General features: G+C 29.5%; 1 protein-coding gene across 3 annotated transcripts in view; it reads left to right on the forward strand.

The window, feature by feature from the left end:
- Positions 1-18908, forward strand: part of LOC143232480 (UDP-glucuronic acid decarboxylase 1-like) — a 35909-nt gene extending 17001 nt beyond the window's left edge. For all 3 annotated transcript variants that reach the window (XM_076468010.1, XM_076468011.1, XM_076468012.1), the window contains exons 6-11: positions 5711-5815; positions 6759-6940; positions 10461-10580; positions 11536-11698; positions 12994-13097; positions 17782-18908. In XM_076468010.1, coding sequence (XP_076324125.1) covers positions 5711-5815; positions 6759-6940; positions 10461-10580; positions 11536-11698; positions 12994-13097; positions 17782-17874 — 767 coding nt within the window. In that variant the 3' untranslated portion in view covers positions 17875-18908. The remainder of the gene's footprint in view (positions 1-5710; positions 5816-6758; positions 6941-10460; positions 10581-11535; positions 11699-12993; positions 13098-17781) is intronic.
- The last annotated feature ends 976 nt before the right edge of the window (positions 18909-19884 follow it).

Here is a 19884-nt window from a genome sequence, read left to right on the forward strand (position 1 = left end):
AATCAAAGATTTATGAAAGCAAATTTATAGGGTTAGCTAATGCAAATGGAAGTATGTCACCCATCTGTTGGTGGTGGACTTTTGTTGCATATAATCATGTAGTGGTGCAAATTCACACAAAATTAGGTAGGAGTTTTTATAAGGCAAGTGTGCATGCAAGTCGTTTTGACAAAGTGCATGAACACATAGGGAAGATAGCTAACCTGTGTATGAGGTGTGTACCTCTATAAAATGAGTTTTCAGATAAGGAAAATGTTAACTTTGTTCCTTCATTTTCTTTGTAACAGTTGTTTTTAGGCAATATATTTTACATAATACTGAAAACAAATCTTAAAGAATTAAATAGTATGGACATTAACAGTTGAACTTGTGTAACTTAAACTTTTGTAAATCTTTGAAACAGTTTTCTAGAGAACTTGATGAACTACCCATGTCCTAGTGACACAGCTTATGGCTTCAATCTAAAGCATCTTCAAAGTCACATAGTGCACTGTTGTAAACTAATGAATAGCATACATACAACTTTTGCAATTCTAACAACAATGACATTCTGTAGCTGTAGGTAGGTCAAAATGTGCATGTTACAACATTTGTATAGTTATATTCACAACTTAATTAAACCACTTTATTATCAATTTATATAATTAATTAAACTTAGCATCAAAATATAGATAAAATATTAATTTTAATGTTATACTAGTTTTAATTCTTTATAAGAAAATATCTAAATAAATTCTAACTCCCTTTATATGAGAATTGTAATATTTGTTCATTTTGTCTTGTTCATCCTATATTTTTTCATCACTCCTATCTGATGTCCTGAGTTTCATACAATTTCCTCATTATAGTATAAATATTACTAAATCAAAGTCCTCAGATGGATCCATAAACTAGGAAGCCAGACCCATTTGCAATGCCTGCATATTGCCACTAATTCTCTCTGATGTTTTCTGTTGCATCATTTATAACCAATAGTAAGACAGTGTTTTAATTTACCAAATAACATATAATTCTGCATTGTTTTCATAAGAACTGGAAAAAACATAAAATATAAAATTTCACAAGAAAAAGTTTGACAATCAACAAGGAGGTCTTGGAAATTATGAAATTTTGAAACTAAAAGATGAATAAAAGTATTTTTGTATCTTATGAAAATCACCATGCACTTGAGCTAGTCAACACTGACTGCATATATTCAGATGCAAATAAATCTTTAATAAAAATACTTAATTAAAACATCTAATATTTTTGTGTACAAAGGCTTGTAACTTTTACTAGAAGTTTGCCAGAGTTTATGGAGACACACCACATTGAAAATTATAGTATGAATGCTTTTGCAGTGACTTGGTGGTTATAGTTACAAAGTCAGTCAAAATGACCGAGCCTGTAGGTAAATAAGTTCTCAGTTTCACCAGTCTTGTTTCTTAATTGTCAGTACTTGCTGGAAAAAAAAGTACAGTGATGTTATAAATACAAAGTACTCTCATAAGATCAGTTTAAAGAGTCACTTTCTTGTGTACTTACACAACAAATAGATGTACACTAAACTTTGTCTTTATTCTTTTTCTTACTAATTACTTTTCAAATGTGAAAAGCCTCCCAGTGGCACAGTGATATATTTTTGTATTTACAATGCTAAGAAACTGAGTTTTAATGTCAGTGATGGGTATAAAACAGATAGCAATTGTTCAGCTTTGTGCTTAATTTCAAACAAATAAAACACATTAAAAGCATATGAAAGTATTATGAATGGTACTTTCAATTTTCCTTTTCATATTCTTTCAAACACTTGTAAGAGTACACACTAAACAATTACAAAAATACTGCAAGAAACAATAGTAATTCATGATGAATGATGCTAACATGAAGATGACCTAAACCGGTCAAAACATTGTTCTGCTTTATTTTCATTAAAGTTTTAATACCCATTCCAGCCATCTGTAGAATAAAAACAGTAGTAAAGCCTACAATCATCATCACTCTGCATTATTTATTTTTCAAATTACTATGCTTGGTTTTGAAGCATATATAGTTTTCAGTAAGGACACTATCTTACTGCTGGTTGACTTTCTTCTTAGTTATATTTGTACATCTGGAAATTAAGTACACAGTAAAAACAAGTATGCCAAAGGTCAATCAGTAAGATGTGATTATATTTTTATGTTAATTGACTTTTCTCCATGTTAGTGTGGGATGGTTTTATTTTATAAATGACAAAAGTTTGATACATTAACATTTTTCAAGGTTTTATACAGAGTAATAAAAATCACAGCAGTTTTCTTTTCCCTTAATTAAGTTGCTTTTCCAATTTTATTGTTCAGAAAAATGTTTTTATTTATGTAATACAAGTATCTAAAAAAATAACTTCCAAACATAAATATTAAGCTATAAATATTTCTTTTTTTAGCATGTTAATTACATTTTCTTTACATGTATTTATTCTTTGCAACAACAAAAAATACTTTTTGATGGCTGAAATTGTTTGACATGATTTATTATCACTAGTTCATTTAATGATACATATTCTATGCTTCTTCCTATAAAGATTGTTAGAGCTTAATGAGTTAATCATAGACTCATAATGAGTGTATTTCTTTGAGATATAGTTTTCAGGTTTTTTGAAAGGTGAATTTTGGTTATAAATTGTTATTATTTAAGGAACTGATTATGCATTGTTTCAGAGACATATTTGTCCAGTGAAATCATTAGACTACTTGTAAATTGTATGGATAACATGGTTAGGTAGATGAGAGGATGGATGATGTGAGAGAATTGAGAAAGGATCAGGTAGATGACACAAAGTATCATCTATCTTTCCAATTACCTAGGCAAGTTTCTTGCACACCTGTAATTATATTTCTGTACATCAGTGGTTCCAAACCTTTTTTATGCCCTGCACCCCTAAAAAATTTTTAATATGTTCTTGCACTCTTCACAGTAATTATTTATTTAAGAATAAAGGTGAAGGTGGCCAATACAAATATTATCTTGCACCCCCAAGCGGTGCGAGCACCCCTGGTTGGGAACCACTGCTGTACATAGAAAAGCTGTTTTTTCAACGTTATTGCATCAGCTTATCTTTTGTTTTAGATGTCAACATACTATGTTATCCATGCTACTTATATACAAAGGCCAAAGCTTAAGTTATAGAAGACTAAAAGTATAGTCGTTTGTTTTGTTCTTCCACTATATTTTCCTATTATTTTATGCTCATTGGTGGTTTGGATTGATTTTATATTACTATTCAGTGATGTCGAGAAACCCACTTGTTGAGAAATTTATATGCAAACATCTATATTTATATATTTATATTCAAACATCTAATACCGCCCTCTACATTTCGACACACAGTTACACAACCCCTTTCAAACATGTGGTCAGCTTCCGGTCAGTTACCTCTTTCTTTGTGAACCTGGATGACAAGAAGGTCTTGTTAAATCTTCTATGTAAAATATTTTCTCAACCCAAACGAGCCGTTTTTGCATATAAATTTATATTACTATGTTTGGTTTTGTATGTGTGTTTTATGAAAAGTTGTGTACACACTGCTAGCACTTTCTGTTTTGTTCTTGTACGTTTATCTAAAGCCAAAGATTTATTTCAAAGTATTTAACCATCGTTAAATAAAGTGTTTTAACAACAAAGAAGAATGCAGACAAAGTGAATAGTAATATAATAGTTAATAATTTGAGGAAGTTTAAAATGTAACTTTAAAAGATTGGAATTAATTATTTATATATTGAATAATCCCACATATTGATACATCTTGTTGTTGTTTAGAAAATGAATTTTATAGAATAACAAAAGGATCACTGCAGCTTTTAAAATTGCTTTCTCAAGGGTTAGTTAACAAAAGAACTTGCTCAGTGTTGTCTGATTTCTACTGGCAATCTTAAACTGTTCTGGACTCCAGATAAAATTTCAAGAATAAAGTAAATATAACAATTCTTACCTTAATTCAACAATTTTCAACTCAAAAACTATTTTAAAATTGATATTTTGTTACTTTATGATATTTATTTAGTGTAATTTCAAAAGACAAATACTAAGACAATTAAAACTTACATTTCTGAATAACACCTGAGAGCCATGTCTGTCCATAGCACACATATTTGTTTAATATTTTCTGTTTATCCCAAAGAAGTTAATAAATTATTATCACTTAAGAATACAAAACATGTTTTATTGTTCTCTGATTTTTCTCTGTCTGAGGTCTTACAAATACATGTCATCATACCAATCTTGTTATGATGTCACAGCATGTCAAATACAAATAGACTGGAATTAAATACCATTGAATAGAACAAATTATAAATTATTTACATGACTGTAGAATAAGATAGTTTGAGTAGTAAATTATGGTATTGAGGGATAAAGAAAATGTAGAGTACTGCAGAGGTCAACAGACCATATGTCTTGGAATTACTTTATAGTTTTATAAGTGTTCTTTTCATTTTTGATAATGTTTTTATGTGAAATTATATCTGTTGGAAAGCTGTATAAAGCTTATTGTTGACAAAAATCACATAAGGCTAAGGCTAGTTAGATTTAGTGGGTATGGTAGGTAAGAACAAAATATTTGTATGGCTCAAATTCTTATTTATTGAATATTATTATTACTTTTTGGCATATTCAAGCCACTTACATAAGCAAAATGCTCTTATTATTTATTGAAAATAAATTATATTTGTGAAATTTTGACCAAGAATATTGTTAGCAGAGTATAAGTTAGCTTGTCTGATCTGATTTGGTTGTAATGAGTCTGACTGAAGTTCCTCAAAAACCTTTGTCAGTTTTACTGTGTTTTTTTTGTGTTTTTAGTTGAAAATGGTGACTGTTGTAATCAGCAAAATAAATATTAGTAAACATCAGCTAAGTTGGAACTGTTTGCATGTATAAAATTAAATATCAAATTCTGAGATGAAAAGTATTTACAATGTTTTCAAATTTCAAAATAATGTCTCAACAAAACATTGGAAACTTAATGATGTAAAAAGTGATGACAAAGAAATTGAAAGTGTGTGTTTTTTAAGTCAATACTAAGTAATATTTTGTAAATCTACAATTTAGTTAAGTAATTTCAATTCTAAAATGACAAAAATTCAGTGACAACACCAGGTCTGGAAAAAGTTAAACACAGTTCTTTTTATACTATACTTTAAAGTTGATCTGATAAGCACTCCAAACCAGTCATATTCCTGAAGACTAATTTATCCGATTCAACTTCAGTCAATAAAATGCTCACACGATAGTGTTCTACATGTATGAAACAAAGTTGTTTAGATTTACTACCCACAGCTAAAGGTATACATTTATCTACTTTCAATTTATCTACCTGTAGTTTATTGTTTATTAAACACAAAAGTGTGTAGTATATTAAGTACAGTATTGAAGTTTGTGTATTTTCTTCATTGTGGTAACAAATTGTGATATTTTAAGTATGTTCATTTTCAATATCAGTGAAGTGAAATTCATATGGGATACAACGTTAGTTGTGTAACAAGTGGTGAAGGTTAATAAGCCACTGACTTGTAGATGCTTAACATAGAAGTGATAGATATTATTTACTTTCCAATAGATTAATAACCTATTGGATGTAAGTCTTTCCTCAAAAAATTGGGTTATTTATTTTGTAGATCTGCTAAAAACTAACAATTCAATGGTTGTTGATTAATTCCACAAAATTATGTACTAACTATGTTTTGTCCAGTTGACCAGATTTATCATCTAGCATCACCAGCATCTCCTCCACATTACATGTTAAATCCAGTTAAAACAATTAAAACCAACACACTTGGAACAATCAATATGCTTGGTGAGTAAACTTTTTCATTCATATGTATGTGAATCATATCTCAATGTGTTTTCTTTTCAGTGTCCTGAGGTAAAAAAAAATTGATTTAGATTACTAATATTGTTTTTTAGACTATCTTTTCAGAAATTTTCTCTTGTCATTCAGTTTGTTTTTGTTGAAATAGATTGTATGTTTAGATCTTACTTTATGTGTTGGGATTGGATGGTAAAGAAAAGGTCAAAAAACAAAAACTGAGCTTCTTTAACATGCATTTAATCCTTACACTTTAGGCTAATAAAACATATTTGTAATGATATTTTCAGCAAAATATACAGTATTATGTGACTTTGTTTGGAAAATACCAAGCATTTGTCTAAAATAAGCATTTTATATTCCCAAGCCTACGTATGTAGGTATGTTGTTCAGGTGAAAGTATTTTTATACAAAGTATCCAACAGTTTAAAACATAAATGAACTTTTTCTGTATTTCAGTACAAAATAATACAGCAGAAGAAGAATATTCTTGTTTTGTTTTTCAGAATATTTATGTGTATTATATACATATATGAATTACATTGCTATTGATCGTAAAACAAAACTGATATACTTTTATAATAGAAATTAAGTAAAGTACTTTATTTTTCTTAATGTCTAAACTTGAAATCATTTTTTGGAAGTGGAAGCTATAAATTTAATGGTAAAAATAAATGTTTATGTATCTATAGGCAAGGTCTTTCAATATAAATAATACAAAAGTTAGTTTTGATAAAGACAACAGAAGACATATGACCTTTTATTTATACCTACTAATTTAAATGAAAGAATTGTAATGTTTTTATTTAGATTAATTTTAGGTCTATTAATGATTATAAACTAAGTTTTAATTAAAGCCTGAAGTTTTTGTGGTAAATTTAATTATTTGTCTGTGAACAAATAATAGTATCTTTGAATCTTTTTATTTTAGGTTTAGCTAAGAGGGTAGGAGCAAGACTGTTAGTTGCTTCTACTTCTGAAGTTTATGGAGATCCTGAGATTCATCCTCAGTCAGAAGATTATTGGGGCCATGTTAATCCTATTGGTCCACGAGCATGTTATGATGAAGGGAAACGTGTTGCTGAAGCTCTGTGTTATGCTTATGCAAGAAAAGTATGGCTTAACTCTTTCAACTTGGGTATATTTACTATGCATGACAGAAAGCTTTATTGCCTTACTTTTTGTTTGTTATACCAATTAGTATAGCATAACAGTTTAGCTAATAATCCATATTTTATTAGCATATAAGTTTTAATTTCATAATTTTACAAGGAAATATTTTCGAATCCTAAATTTTCCCTAGTATGACAAACATTACATTTTCTCTTGGCATCTAGTCTTTTCTGTTTTTTCCACTGCCTCTTGAGAAAGAATAAGAAATTAAATATTAATTACTCACTGTAGAATTGACATTGCTCAGACAAACCATAAATTTTGTAGCCTTCAGTTTTGTTTGGTTACAGAGTTATCAACAAAAAATCAGGCCTTTCCTGCTACACCCACTTCTTGCATCCTCTTGTGCAGGATGTATTCATAATTCTCTCTAATGTTTAATTATATATTGCATATAATCAATATAAAATCAAGGTTTTATCAATGAAATGATGTATAAGATTGTGTTCTGAACAAATAATAGTCAATTTCATTCAGAGTTTAAGTGATGTTCCAGTGAGATATTTAATGACTAGGTTGGATGAATTTCTAATGGCTCTTGTTGCACATTTAGAAAGGAAGAAAAATTGTGAGAGGCAGTGGAAATTGTCTACTTTTTGTGAGTTCTTTGTTTGTGTTCTTTGATGCATTATTTAATTAAATACAAATTATTTAGTGCATTACTACCATTAATACTAAAATTAGGATTGTATGTTCTCCACAATCAATGGAAAGAAAAAAATTGGGTAAGCACTTGATTTCTTGTTTTTAATTTTTATTTTCTATTATTATAAAAGTAACTGAAATGTAAAACTTAAGGATTTTTTTTTCAGGTTAGTTAAAGTTACAGTAGATAGATAATAATATAAAAATGTTTCATGAGGCAACCACCTGAACAGCATGTGGATAATATAATTCAATAGCTAAATGTCAGCTGCATGTACCCCTAGTGATTTACAGTTTATGACAAAAAGCAGTTAGACATGGTTCAAAGGGCAATAAAACAATAAATTTTAATTATAAATAAATGTATACTGTTACAAGCTGTAAGCTACTCGGATAAATGAATGTAGTTTTTTGTTACAATTTAAAGTCATTCTTGAAAGAAGAAAGGGTAATTTAGATTTTTTTATGGTGGTTATGAGGTCAGTTAAATTGGCTCATCAAATTTTGAGTTAGGGTAGAGAAAATAACAGATAAAAGGTAAAGTATAATGGAAAAAAATGTTTGAAATATATTTAGAAGGTTTTAAGAATTACACAAAGGAAATTTGAGATGAGGAGAGGTATTTTTAATCTTCACATGAAAATTACTTTGCACACAGACCTCAAAACAAATACTTAGGATATTAATGGACAAATCTTTATTTTAGTTTATTAAAAACACTTTATTAAAAATAGGATTTTCTGTATGTGAAAGACTTACAATGTCAACTGGAAGACTGCCAGATTTTGTGAAGTTGAAAGTTATTAAATCTATAAATATTTTAAATGAGTATAAAGGGGTCATGTGGTTGGTCAAGTTAAGGTGCACTGATAGTCATTTTTCAGTTTTAAAAACGTTTATCATGAAATTAAAGTCCACTGTAGACTAAATTTAGAGGTATGGAAAGATGTAGTTGAAATTCTAACTTTTTGTTTTACTGTGTTTTTACTTAAGCAATTTTCTGTCATTTTCAGAAGAATCAAAAAGAATGTTAGAAATATTATTAACAGTGATTTTTTTTTAGATGGATACTTATTTGTATCAAATGTGAGTTAAAATAGGAAATACCATATGAACCCTATGTGCATGAATGGTGGACAAAGTAGGCACATAATGACATTCTACAGAGTGCCATTGAATATGATATTTAATGTCTGTGTTATCAAATCAACTTTTCATTATACTCAGCAATGTTGATTTAGTAGTAGCAGTTCATGATAGAAAAAGTAAATACAATATGAAAGGATACTGAAAAACATGTAGATATACATTTTATAGGTATTAGAGCTAGTCAGATGCAATATGAAAACTGTAAAATGAATAGATATATTTTTATTTTTCATATGAACATCACCTTGCTCTCTGATTTGTGAGCAATTTACAAATATATCTTGATTATAAATATATTTTTATCACTTTGTATGTGTGTGTACAATAGATATGTACATTTGGCTTGAAGCTTGCCATATTTCATGCATACACAGTAAATTCAGAATTATAGTCAACATTCCTTTTCCTATAAAAGGTTGGTCTAGTTGTCTGATCCAATACACCTTGTTTCATGATGATTAGTTAACTCTCAGTCTATGCCTAATAAAAAATTGTAGTAGGTAACTGATAAAAAGTGCAAAGGAAAGTATTAATACAAATAAAAAACATTTATCTTCAACATAAAGTTAGCATATTATTATAGGTGATTCAGTTTAATCTGATTTTGAAGTGCATGGTGGTGATTTGACATGTATTTTTTAAATTAAACTTTTTTTTTTTTTTTGCTGTAGGTTTAGTTAGGAATGAAACATTGGTATTAGAAGTGAAGTAATGTACCAATATTTACCAAACTGTAGTGAAGTACACTAACAATACAGGCAGGTGAACCACAAACACTGTACTTTACCAAACTGTAATGTGGTATAGTATTTGTGGTTCACCGGCCTGTACTATTAGTGTATCAGTATTGTGGGATAACCCAAAATTGTTTTAAAATCTCCAGTAGGTTTCTTATATTTTAAAAAATATTTTCCTTTCTAGATGGGTGACACTATATTTGCACAACTACATGTTATGAACTTTGTAGCCAGATTTTCACTGTGTGTAAAATGTAATTAAAATGATGAAAATATGCTAAAAGTAGTGTCTATTACCATTTTATATTATGCTAATCTTTTTATGATAATAAGAAATATTATTTTATGATAACGTTAAATTTTAATGGGAAAAACTTGCCAAATGTTAAGGACTTATATACTGTTCATTCTCCTTGATAATTATATATTTTCCATATGCTGCAACATACAGATACCCATCAAGTATGATGAAGTACATTGTGTGGCTCTATGTTACTAAGATTATTCAAGAAAATACTAGTTCTTTGACCGATGTTTCTTCTTTTGAAGAAACATCAGAATGTATCAAAGCACATACTTGTATCATTTTAAGTGTATTGTATCAGAAATAGATCACCAGTACACAGCCCTATATTAACAAGCAGAATACATTTTTTTAAACTATTCATTTTACGTATTGTACCATAATGAGGTTTTTCTTTTTCCTGCTACAATACTCAGTACAAGAAAAACTTGACAAAAAAAGACATAAAATCACTCAAAGGACCTCAACATGAAGTAGTTGGGGAGTAAGTATAATATTTGGGATATTTTTATTGTATTTTTGTGGTCCATTTTGGTAAAATTATCATAGAGGGAAAAAAGAAACAATTATAGATGTGAATTTTGTATGAAGTGCTCTTACATATTTCAAAATTTCTTTGTTACAGGAAAATATTGAAGTCAGAGTTGCTCGAATTTTCAATACTTATGGTCCACGAATGCATATTCATGATGGACGTGTAGTCAGTAATTTTATTTTCCAAGCATTGGAAAATCTTCCGACTACAGTAAGTTAGGTTAATGCAGAAGCCATAATGTTGCTTTAACATTTTTTAAAAGTTTTGTGTTTATCAGTATTAAAAAAAAACTACAAATAGTGAGTATGAAAGGGTAAGTCATTACTGTGCCTTAAATGTGAGGTAGTGAGTGCATATTTCATGTACAACGGTCACAATTTGAGTTGAGACGTAAACAGCTTATTAGATAGACATAGTCACTGAAATTTCTCATTTTTGTGTTGTTGGAAGAAACAACAGGTGATGGATGTCCAATGATCAACTGACATGATAAAATATTGCTCATTATGAAGCTATACTTCATATTTGTTGCATGTATTTAACCCTATCATGACTAGTGAGCACCTTATAGGTGTTGAGTGTACATTTTTGTATCAGATTTCAAAACTTAAGTAAAAATAATAATTTTAACTATATTTCAATATTTTTTTATAATTGATATTTTGTTATTGTACAACAATTACTTAGTGCAGTTCACATAAAAAAATGTTTGATTTCCCTTGTGCTTGCACTGTTCATGGAGTCTTGCCTGTAGACATCATAGTTTTTAATGTTTCTACCAATCCCAAGATTTGATTTTATTTGTGAGGAAGCTATTATCTCTTTCAAACATAATGATTCATGTGTTGTTTTTCTTTTAACTTGCTTTTTCTGTCAGTGGTTTTATTACTATAGTCCTTTGATGTAATAATTTTAGTATTTCACAGCATTTGGTCTGTACAATTACTAATAACACTCAGCTTTGAAAATAAATGAATATAATGTAGAACACATTGTAAATTGTGGTGAAGTACAGTATTTTGTTTATATAAAATCTATAATTTGAGTGTAAAATTTATAAAATTTTCTCTTAACAGTCTAGGACTGCAATTGTCAGATTACTGAAGATTTTTCTTTCTGTAAAGAAACCAGAAAGATATTATTGAAAAAATTTAATTTTCTCTAGATTTATGGAACTGGTAAACAAACACGTGCATTTCAGTATATAACTGACCTTGTGGAAGGACTTCTTGCTCTAATGAATGGAAATTATTCTTTACCTGTCAATTTGGGAAATCCTGATGAATATGCTATTGAAGAGTTTGCATATCTTATTAAAAATTTTGTTGGTAAGTCTCCATAGGTATATTTTTGTGTGGTAGGAAAAAAATTTCATCTCTGTTATGTAAGTACTTGTTTTGAAATATACTTATTAAATTAAATTGTGTTAGTATCAAAACAGAGTAATATGCTTTAAAGTATTTTCTGTTCTTTTGTAATTTGAAGATGAAAAAATGTTGATGACATAATGCATTTTAAACAATACAACAGTTTTTTTTAAATTCACACTTTAATATGAGGAAAACTAAGAATATGATATCTTTATAAAACTTTTGTGATTTGGTATTTAGAAAAAAATTAAAGAGAGAAAGAATAACACAATTTGTGCCTTAAGTCTTTCCCTGTGTGAGGTCATTTTATGGTTTTTATGGATATGCTTATTTCACTATTTAAGTAAATATGAGTGAAAACTTCATTCTAGTATTATTAAGAGAGGGTGGAGTGAAGAGTTTTTGTAACTAAAGGACTGAGGTTAACATTTTCTCTAGAGTGAAAGTAACCTAAGCTGTCATCATTCATTTGTGCTTTGAGTCTTTCATGTAATTCTCATGTGAAGCTCTCTTCTAATCTCATACTTTGAATAATACAACCAGTTGCTGTTGCCATGTTCAGAAGCATCAGTTGTATTTTAAATAAACATAGTATTGTAGCTGTGTTACACTTATGCTTATGTGCTTTGGCCTTTTATCTTGTGCATCACATGGGATAGGGTTAAAAAAAAAGGAATACCATGTGTGGGTAACATTACGCCCACATTTATAAAGGAAGACATTGTCTTATTTTTAAAGTTATTGAAATATATTTAATACTCATTGATATCATAAGTGTACACCAGTATGCTTTTTTATTTTGAAACTTTTTGATAAATATAAAAACTTCTATACTTACGATTGATAATTAACAGATTATTTTTATCTTTAGATTTTTATTAAGCCTTTTAATATTTACCTGTTTTTCACCAAATAATTTGAATTACTTTGAATAACTTCGTGGTAGGGAAAAATTAAAATAATTAAAAATAATAATTTAAAAATATAATTTTCTTGTTCATTGCTAGACACTTTCATCAGGATCCAGTAGATGATAAACATTTTGTATCAGATGTCTTCGACCTTTCCAGAATTTTTAATTTAAATTACCAGATTACATCCTTACTAGAGATGCATTTAAAGCTAATTGTTTTGTGCATTTAGAACATTAGAAATAACTTTCTTTTTGTTATCTTGTAAAAATTAATAATTTTAACATATTTTCATTATATACCTGTATGCTTTTCTTGCTGCATTATTTTTATTGTACATAGGAAGTTCTAGTCCTATAGTTTTCAAAGAAAGTCTCGAAGATGACCCTCAAAAAAGGAAACCTGATATCACACGGGCCAAAACATATTTAAACTGGAGTCCTAAGGTAAAAATATTTTTTGTGCTTTGCCTTTCTGCTTTAAAATACAGCAGTTAATATTATATTTCATTAAATTTAATGTATACTGTTAAACAAAGTTCAGAAATTTGAAAGTTCTACACAATAAAGTAGATATGAGGTTATTATTTGCCAACAAGTGTTAGGGGAGATTTGACTCTCAAGATACACAGTAATGCTGTTTATGGACAATAACCAGTTGGGAGGTTTTGACTTTCAGGATATATAAGAATGTTGTCTACAGACAATAAGTAGCTAGAAAGTTTCAACTGTCAAACCACACAAAAATGGTGATTATGGGGAAAAAATGGTTTGGAAAGTTTTTGATTTTCAAGGCAGATACTATCCAAAAACAATGGTCGTGTAGAAATGCTTTAGCATTTAATAATTTGCATAATCAAAATCTTTAGATGAATGCTTTTTGTGAGGTTTTTTTTTTTTTCTATTGCTGAAATATATTTATTGTGGATTTACCCTGTATTAGAACTAATCATGTTCCATATTTTTAGATATTTGTTGTTGTTGGTAAATAATCTTATATTTTATATGAAGTATAATTTTATTTCATACATTTATCTGTTGAATAATTTTTGGTAACATTTTGACCTCATGTTCTAGGAATAAAGTTGATTACATCATTTGAAAATATGAGACTGATTATAATCAAATTATGCAGTATTTTGTTCTACCTCAGAGCTCTAAGACAAGATTGAGTTCACTGAGTATTTATTTTCTGATGTCCAACTCAATTCTGAAAAGCAAAATTTCTATGAGTATTTATAACAAACCACCTTTTTTCTCTGTAAGGTACAAATTCTTTTCACATATTATAAAGCCTAAGGCTTCTGCTTTTATAGTATGTAAATATTTGTACCTTAAGGAGAAGAAAGGTACATGTACAAATTTTATATTGACAGTGGTTTGTACGTGCACAAATATATTGACAGTGGTTTGCAAAGATGCCAACCATTACGATTTGAGCATAGTCATTACGATTTTGATGTATACATTACGACTATACACTCATACAGACAAATATTATGACGTTGCAACTCCCAAATTATTATATATTGTATAGGCCTATATAATAAAGTGATAAACTGTTCCCCCAGGGCTTAAAAAAAGAAATTTTCTAGTGAGATACAAATAAATTTTGATAATAAATAAAAGACATAGTCCAAATGGCTACTTGCGATAATCATGTTTGTGCTTGAAATAATAAAAATACTTAAATACTAAAATAAAAATTAAAAAATCTCCGACGTCTACCAATAGTTTGAGTGCGGTGCTTCTTCATACTGGGTATGTGGGGGAATCCATAGTTACGTTATCAGTGCTTGTCAGCCAATCAGCACTTGCGTAGATGGGTATTTCTCGTTTTCTAAGCGGCATAGAAACACCAATGCGATTGTTCACAAAATGGAAAAAAAAAAGGGTCTTGTTCACCAGATTGTCTTATTTCTGGCAAATCTAAAAGAACTAAAATTGTGAAAGGGCTCTGTCTACAATCATTACGCTCAGTCATTTGAAATAGTTGGCATCTCTGGATTTGTAAGTGCACAAATATTATATTGACAGTGGTTTACCATATAGATAGTCTTCTCTCTGAAGGTAAAAAACATTATTTTCAAAGTACTCCCCTGTAGTCCTGTATTACTAAACTGCTCAAAATCTGATATGATTAGCTTAAATCTTTAAGCCACAGCTGAATGAATATGAATAACTGAGTTTATAACTGACTGGTATCTTTGTATCTAAGTTCTTATGGCTCTGCCCCTGTTAAATATTATATCCTGAACTGTGACTAGGTTTAAAAGATTCCAGCACTTCCTGTACATGATTACCAATAACTGTTTAACTTTAAAAACTTTCACATATTTACATGTTAAACTGTGTAAACATCTGTAACATATTTACGTTAAATTAATATACTGTACTTGTTCAACATCTTTAGTGGGAGCTGAAACCCTCCTTTGACTTGTTCATCTTAGGCATGTATGATTGACAAGGCTGTCCCTTTCTTTTCTTCTTTTTTTGTAAGCCATAGTTTGTCTGTTTTATCTGGATCATAATTTTATAACTGAATATTACTCATTTGTATATTCAAAAGACTGTCTATAGAGTTTCTGCTTTCACTGAACATTTCTATTTGTTTTTTTATTGTGTTTTGTACTCAAACACTTGTAACAGCTATACACAGAGCTATTGTACATAGCTTTGCAAACTCAGGCATCACTTTATGCAATTGTATAATTCTTTGGCACAGACTCTAAATAGGTAAATTTTATAAGAGTCTGAAATTGTGTCTTTTAGCACATACCACTAGTGCATAAGGTTTTCTCTGTTTAACAGTTTGCTGACCTGTTTTTGTTCTCTTTGTTCATCTCTCTCTGAAGATTGCTGTGAATAACATCTATTGTTTGGTCAGTTTCATGTAACAGTGTAAGAGCTTCTTCACTTTTACTGGCACCTGTTGAACTTACCACCACTGGTTCCAGCAAGAGGCTAATAAAGTCTTTAAAAATCTCTGTTTTCTTTTTGTTTTATATTATTTTTTGAACTTTATATGCACCTCCTTTTCAGGTCTGGCAATTAATTTTCAGTGTTTTCAGAATACTTCTCAGGTTTTTCTCCATTCATGAAAGCAGTAGTTTCCTCCTCCTTGTCTTAGTTCTGTGCAGTCTTTCACGTGCTCTATAGCATTTCGATCTCCTGATTCTAGAAAATCTAACTTAGCTATTGTTGATTCTCTTCAATGGCTGTATTTCACTAAGTATCAAATTTTGTTATTGGAACTACTCATTAAACTTTGCAAGAACATAAGATTATCTTGCACATATAACACAAGCATCACTGTCTTATATTCTGAAAAGTACTTGTGCAAACTGTGAGCAATGGCATCTTTCTCTTTTACATAATTTGGAAAGGTAGTCTTGACTGAGTCATAACTCTTATAAACATCTTCAACAGCATTTTTAAGCTCAAGTCATTTTATGCTATGTGGCCCTTTTATTGTAAGTTCAAGCTCACCTAACAGTTTTTGAATACTGTAGTATTTTGAAGTATGGTTACTTGACCCACTCATGAAATAATACAAAGGGTTAAAATTATCTAAATGTCTTGAGAGTATCCAACCTTTTAATTAAATCTGTCATAACAAAGTTTAGGTGATTGGTTTGTACTACAAGGGAGGTGGGTTGATATCATCTGTACACCAGCATCTGTCTTTTTACCTGTCATTGTTGATGCACCATCTGTTGCTAAAGAAGCAATCTTAGCTGGGTCAAGCTTGAGGTTAGTGAGGCACTTTATCAGGTGACTGACAATGGTATTAGCTTTTCCATTCTCTGTGGCTTCATTTGTTAAGTTATAAGTTGTTACAGTTTCACCATTCTTCACATACCTTATACAGACTAATAAATGTCTCTGTATTTGATAAGTCTGTGCTTTCATTTATCGTTATTACATGTGTTTCAGACTGAAGGATTTCTTCTGAAGTGACCTCTGAATAGTATTACTTATACATGACTGTATATCATTTCTTGTTATGTAGCTTAAAATCTTATATTTGATATTTGCTCCATTCAAATCTTGTAACTCAAGTAAACTGTTGGCTTTATTAGATGGTAACTTCTATTTTGATGGATAAAATATTGTACAAAACAATTTACCATCATCATCTGATACAAATATTCTGTTATTCTCCTTGTCAACATCACTGTCATACATTTTACTCTTTTCCTCAGATTCCTTCAGTGAACCTTTCCCAGCCTGCTGGTGTCCTGAAGGCAGCCCATGCCTCTCAGTACTGTTTTTTCTAAGTATTAGGCTAACACTCATTTACCCATCTGATTCTCACTTTTCTCTCTATTCAAATACTGCACTTCAGTTTCTTATCTACCCCTTCACCAACCACCATTAACTATGGAAATTGTTTTCTTCCAAGACTGAAGTCTTTACAGAAACTGTTGTTTCAGAGTGTTTCTCTGCTGTTTGATTCTTCAGTTCAGTGCAAGAAATGATGAGATTGTCTGTGATTTTGTAAACAATCTTTGCACTGTTATCAGTTTTATCATCTCAAGCAATCTTATATTTGTCACATAATTCTTAAGTCATACTGTTTACACACTGAACTGTTGATAAGATAACATTTTTGTCGTCTGTGTATCATGTGTGCTTGATAAAAGTTGATAACATTCAATAAACTTTTGCTGACTCGAACTGCATCAGACTAACTGGTTATACTAAAATCAAAGCAGCATATCATGTTTACTTGGATAGTGGGAAACCAATCACCAAGCGTGTGTGATTAGCTTTCATAGATTTATGCCAGAAAGAGACAGTGAATCTGTACCACCCAATTTTCAATGCATTTTTGTACTACTAAATCTGATTTTTAATTTTTTTTTAGAAAGATATGCATGGATATACAATATGCATCTTTATCCAGAGTTCTACTACCTTTAAATGTTATAAAGATTAACAGTTTTCTATTCCTTTACCAATGACACAGATAGTACGTCAAAGCTAAACAAGTAATAAACATTTTTTTTTTTACTTAATTTGTACTTAGAAAGCTGTTATTCTATATAACAAGATTGTTTATACTGAAATGCATCGGTATACTTGTTAATTTGTGTGAACTGAATACATCATGTTCTCTTTATTCTAGGTAATGTTAGAAGAAGGCATTCAGAAGACAGTAGATTACTTCAGAAAAGAAGTTGAAATGTCTAGAAAACAGGAAAATAGTAATATGAAGTGACCAGAAAGAGCAGTGTCTTAAAAGTTTCATAAATGACTTTATCTACTCGAATCAGGTCTGAATTAAAGGTGATTTAAAGTTGCCACATATATGCATTTCTCGTGTGACCTGTCATTAGCCAAATAAAAACAGAAATACAGGTTTTAAAAAAAAGAGAAGAGATTATAAGCCTGAATCTGCTATAATTGTGTGGTTATGTCTTGTTTTGTTCATTTATTAGAAGTATTTATTCCTATTTTACGTGTTTATACACAAAGTATATTAGACTTCAGGAAGTCTGTGTGAGGGAAATTATAAAAAGTTATTACAACAGTTTTATTTGTTCAGACTTACAACAATTATTTTTTGGAAAACTTAAACTATAAAATGTTGTGTGTGAAAACTGGTATTAAGAAGAAAAATGAAGTGTTGTAACTCAGAACTTTTTCTGAAATTTTGTAAAAAATGAAAATAAAATGTATACATGTATATTGTTTTAGATTGTGTGAATTTATTATAATTATATTTTAATAGTCTGTCCAGAATCTTTGAATGTCATAAGTTGCTTGAGGTTTTTATCCTTTTATAGAAAGTTGAATCTTAACAAAAATATACATAGAAAGATATAAATTTGCAAATCTTTAGATTTTAAGTTCTGAGTCATGAAATATTTGTAACACTGAAGTTTTAGGCACTCAAACATTATTATTAGAGACTATATTAAATTGCTTGTATATTTCAATATCCTTTATGTGTCTGTTTTTAAATTTGTTATAATTAGTGGATTTTACTTGCAGTTTATCATATAGTAATATGTACTGATTTTAATATACTTGTTGCACCTCTTTGTGTTCCTTGTAACTTTTATACAGCTCACAAAAATTTGTAACTGACATTTTTATATCATTATTAAAGTTATTCTTAGAAATGGTTCTGAAATTTGAAGTTATAGATAATTAATGTCATATCATTAAAGACATTGTAAAATCAAGGAAATGAAATTTAGGAAAACTAGCATCTGTGTGATGATATTAAAATATCTTTTGCATATTACAACCTCTTTCTTATTTTCTTCTACATCTAAACATTACCTTGTATAAATCTTATTATGTTTTTATTGTATTAAGTTACTCTGACATTCAAAAGATAAAATTTACAAAGCTCAGCTCCAGAAATTTTACCCAAAAAATAATTTCAAGCTGCAAGTACTGAGTGGTCTTTCTCTAAGCTAAAAATTACTGGAGAAGCAACCGTGAGTCAACAACTATTGCATGGGCTTGCACTTCTATCAATCGAACAATATTTTGCTCATCAGTTCAACTTTTATGAACCAATTGATCAATTTGCAGGAATAAAAGAAAGGAAGAAAGATTTCTTAAGCGATTTCTTACGAAATATAAGCTTCGTGTAAACCTGTGATAAACTTCTATGTTTATATTTGCTAATACTGATTTCATATGTTTAGATAAATAAATATTAGCGAAGTTGTCTCTTCACATTAAGTTTCATAATGATGTGAGCTGTTCTTGTTTATTCATTATATTTGAAGCGTAATAGGCTTTACATATTTCAATTGCTTGATATTAATCATAAACGTTACTAGTTTGGGAGGAAGCTGGGGGTGGGGTCAGTAATACCTTGCCATGGACCTTTCCACCCTAGTTATGTCACTGTAGGCCTATACCATTAACATGGTAAATGAGATATGCAAAGTAAAAGTACTACAATCTGACTTGGATGAATTGTTTAGCAATTAATATAAATAAAAGTGAAATAAATGCTGTTGATACAAATATTTCTATAACCATTGCAAGATAATTAGTGAAGTTTTCCATTTGCTTGTTCTACTTTGATTTCTAAATGGATCTGATTAGATGGCTAAAGAAAATTGACAGAGAGCCAGTGTTCATTATCTCTTTGTTCAGTACATTATCTGAGAACAAGAAAACATCTGGAAGAATATTCACAGTTATTAGTTGTTGCTTTTATTACTGTTCCTTTACAAGATCATTTTATTTTATAGAGATAGTT

The sequence above is a fragment of the Tachypleus tridentatus genome, chromosome 11 (genome assembly GCF_004210375.1).
Source record: "Tachypleus tridentatus isolate NWPU-2018 chromosome 11, ASM421037v1, whole genome shotgun sequence".
NCBI classification, from domain to species: domain Eukaryota; kingdom Metazoa; phylum Arthropoda; class Merostomata; order Xiphosura; family Limulidae; genus Tachypleus; species Tachypleus tridentatus.